Genomic DNA, 3,706 nt, shown 5'->3' on the forward strand with positions numbered 1-3,706 from the left:
TCTCCACCAAACCTATTCCCAGTCATTAATCAATAGTCAAATAAAAACTCCGTGCAGGAAATCCCAGTAAGACACAGCTAAAGTAAATTATCGCCCTAACACAGTGCTTGTTTTCTAAGTCGCTTCAGGACACCATCATCTACAAGTACATATAACCGAACGACTTGATGTTCTGATGCAACCGAATCCTGCAAGCTCACCAAAACAGGCCAGTCTTACAGTATCCCAAGTACTTCCAGAAAATATCATGGACTTGCAGAAGTACGCGCTTACAGAGCCGATGATATGAACTTGTTATCAAAACGGGCCTTGTACAAATTAGACTACAAGGCACTACTGAAAAGCTGCAGGTTCACTGAGAGGTCACGCTGGCACCCATGAAAACTCATCAAGACCTGGGATCTAACCACACTACGGGATAGGATCTGACGGACCTATCCCGTAGGTGCTGGAGGTAATCTTCCTAGTGCTGGAGATTAAATTCCATTTACAGTTTCTAGTGGCCTTTTTAATTTTCTGCCCTAAGACACTGGTCAACTGGATGTTTCTGCATTAACCACACGCACACAAAGTCTATTTCAGCACGACTGTGCAGATACATGAACAAACTTACATAGATTTTAAATACTGCTTTGAGACTTTCACATATATGACCAAGGAGGGCAAACAGAAATCTCGCCAGTAAAGCCAAATTAAAACCTCACTCTTGCAGACCTTGCCTTTGCAGTGTTAAGGGATACGATGCTGAGGATGCTGACCATTTGAGAGAGAGTGGGGACAAAAAAAAGACTGTCAGCGTATTATTAAGTTCCAGTGAGTACCCAATCTTCGTTATTACAGCCTCTTTCAGAAGTCAGCAATTCAAGATGGCTTGATACAATACTTTGAGAGATAAATTATTCCAATGGATTAGAATTGGCTTAACAGTAATATCCTCTATTAAAAAGAAAAGAAAGCTTTCCCAACATGGATGAGACAACTAACGCATTAGGATTGTAATGGAAAGCGTACTTCCAAGACTGGCAGACCCGAACTTGGATCTACTTACACATGCTGTGAACAGATAAGAGAACAGTTTATTTACGGATGGTTTCTCCCCCACCCTGAAATGCATTTTGGGGGAAAAAAACAAAACAAAATAAAAAAACCATCAACAATCCAGTACTTATGAACAACCCTACAATCAACTACTGTGTGCCATGTGACAGACAAGAAAAAAAACCCACAAACACTAAGAAAACACATTTCAGTTTTAAGCTTCCATAGTAGCAATGAGAAGCAAAGTGGGTAGGAGATTTTTAGAAAGGCCTTAAATATTCTTCTGTAACCTAATAGTGAACACAAATATTTGCTTAACCTCCGCCTTCAACATCCAAAAAAGAACTAATTACTCTAAAAGCTACCAAATGCCCCAAGAAGAATTTGAAGCATGAACCACCACCACCAAAAAGCATTTGAGGAAGAGGCAGATCTCCCACAATCAGAAAGGCTGTCTCATTTAGACATCCTAAAAACAACTGCGCTGGAGACGCTGGTGACTCATTAGTAGTGATGGAGCAGAGAAACCACTTGAAGAGGTGAGAGGAAAATTCCATTTTAATTTAAGAGCGCTCTCTAGCAAACCTTGCCCGAGTTCTGCAACATAACAGCAATCGGATATTCACTAAGAAACACCTTTTATAAAAACTACTGACAGCCCTCAGCAAGCACCAGATGTGCCATCTGTGCTAAGAAGAGACTTACCATGGACTAAGAAAAATAAAAATACAATGTTTATACGTTAAGTCCTTTCAAGAAGAAAGGTTTCCTTTTAAAATGACTTTTAAAATTAACATAACATCAATTACTTTAAAAAAATAAGTTTGCTTTGCATATTTGTCATAACAGCCAGTGCCATCCAATTCAGTATTCCCTCGATACAGTTCCTCCCTGTTGCAGGGCTTTATAAAAACAAAGAGCAAACCAGTGACCTAGAAACAAATGTAGGCTCTCAAATTACTTTAAACTCATTAACTTTATACTTGTTTTAGACTCATAACAACGTCTAAAAAGACTGCCAAAGACTTTGATTTGAATTTGCCAGGTTGCACTACGAGAAGGTTTGGGTTTATTCCTATCTGGAACTGTTTCAGGAATAGAAGGCACATTTTTAAGAACCCAAAGAATGGAGGTGGGGGGAGGGTTGTGGGTTTGTTTTTTTTTTTTTAAAGGGGATATGTTTACATGGCACAGAGCAGAGCCATGCATTCAAACCAGCTCCGGAACCGGAAGCTGTATGACATGTCAGCACAGCTCTCTGCTAATTACCAGGATAATGAGAAGCAGAATATTTCTTTTTTCCACAAAGAGATGACAAAAAAGTACTTCTCTGCAACACAACTAGTTATTTCTCGTCACGCTGCCCTGTACTATGCAGGCATACCCAAACAGACTAGCTCAAGGTATGCTGAGTTTCAGATTTATGAAGCCCGAAATGTCCTTTTAAAGGGTTTGGTGCTAGATTCCCGAGCAGAGTTGTTGACTGATCTGTGCACAGCACTCTAGGAGAGAAAAAAAAAAAAAAAAAAAGAAAGAAGGAAGGTAAATATGCACCATGAAAACTTTTAAAAATAACTCCCCGAGGCCATAAGTAACCATTTCAAAGGGCTGGTGGGAACAAGATCCATCTATAAAACTTCAATTTGAACATTAGCGAAGAGCCCGCCCCCACCATGAGCAATTACCGCTGCCTTTCATGTGGCAGAGTAACACACCTTTTCTTGGTAGGTTGGTTGTGTCAGGTCTATTTTAAACACACTCGACAGCATTACAAAGCAAAACATCACAGCCACCCTTCCCATTCAGCTGAAAATGCAGATTGCCAAACACAGGCCAAAAACTTTAAGGCTTTCTTTATAAGTAACCCAACCCTTAAAGCTGCTGAGCATCCCTGATGCTTGGGGAAGGGGCTCCTATCTCCCAGAGAAGCACACAGAGAGGAACGCGCCATGCCTACACCTTCTGTTTCCCATGGCTGTGGCTCCGGCGACGTGAGCACCAGTCCGCACCGTTTCAAGAGCATCTACTGGATTTGCAGCGTTAACTCTACCGTGAGCTGTAACTCCGTTCCAGCTTCTGAAGAGCTTAAATCTGCTTCTGTCTTTTGCATGCTATTATTAACCTCAGGGATAAACCTGCACCCTTTTAATCAGGTGCTTTAACTGATACGTTCTGGAAACAGGTACAGCAAATAGATATCCTCTACCTTCTTTAGCAGTAACATGGAAAGTATCACCCGCAATATTCACCAATTCAAACCCCTAAGAAATCCGTGAGGGGACCGCTGAGATGGACCCTTCTCCAACGCTGCAAGCAGAAGTCAATCCTTTCAAATAAAAGCGCTAGGCGGGGAGGGAAACCTCACGCTCTGTCAGAGACGCCCCGAGTCCACAAGTTTTTCAGGAGCCACTCTGTCCCAGCCGGTCCCTTGACACCCTGAGCCCGGCCACGCCGTGAGGAGAAGCCCCGGAGCAGAGCCCGGCGCGGCCCTCCGCGCCGCTCACCTTGTAGACATCGCCGTAGGTGCCGCTCCCCACCCGCTGGATCAGCTCGTAGTCCTGCTGCGGGTTCCGCCTCAGGATATCGCCGCTCGGCCGCGCCGCCGGCTCCATCTCCAGCCCCGCGCAGCCCTCGCCGGGGGCAGGGGAGCAGCGGGGGGCTCTCTCCC

General features: G+C 43.7%; 1 protein-coding gene across 1 annotated transcript in view; it reads right to left on the minus strand.

Moving 5' to 3' along the window:
- The window catches only part of MAP4K5 (mitogen-activated protein kinase kinase kinase kinase 5), a 71,804-nt gene extending 68,154 nt beyond the window's left edge, over window positions 1-3,650 (minus strand). The window contains exon 1 of the mRNA XM_009321634.1: window positions 3,543-3,650. Coding sequence (XP_009319909.1) covers window positions 3,543-3,650 — 108 coding nt within the window. The remainder of the gene's footprint in view (window positions 1-3,542) is intronic.
- Between the last annotated feature and the right edge of the window lie 56 nt (window positions 3,651-3,706).

The sequence above is a fragment of the Pygoscelis adeliae genome, unplaced genomic scaffold (genome assembly GCF_000699105.1).
Source record: "Pygoscelis adeliae isolate BGI_AS28 unplaced genomic scaffold, ASM69910v1 Scaffold43, whole genome shotgun sequence".
Lineage (NCBI taxonomy): Eukaryota > Metazoa > Chordata > Aves > Sphenisciformes > Spheniscidae > Pygoscelis > Pygoscelis adeliae.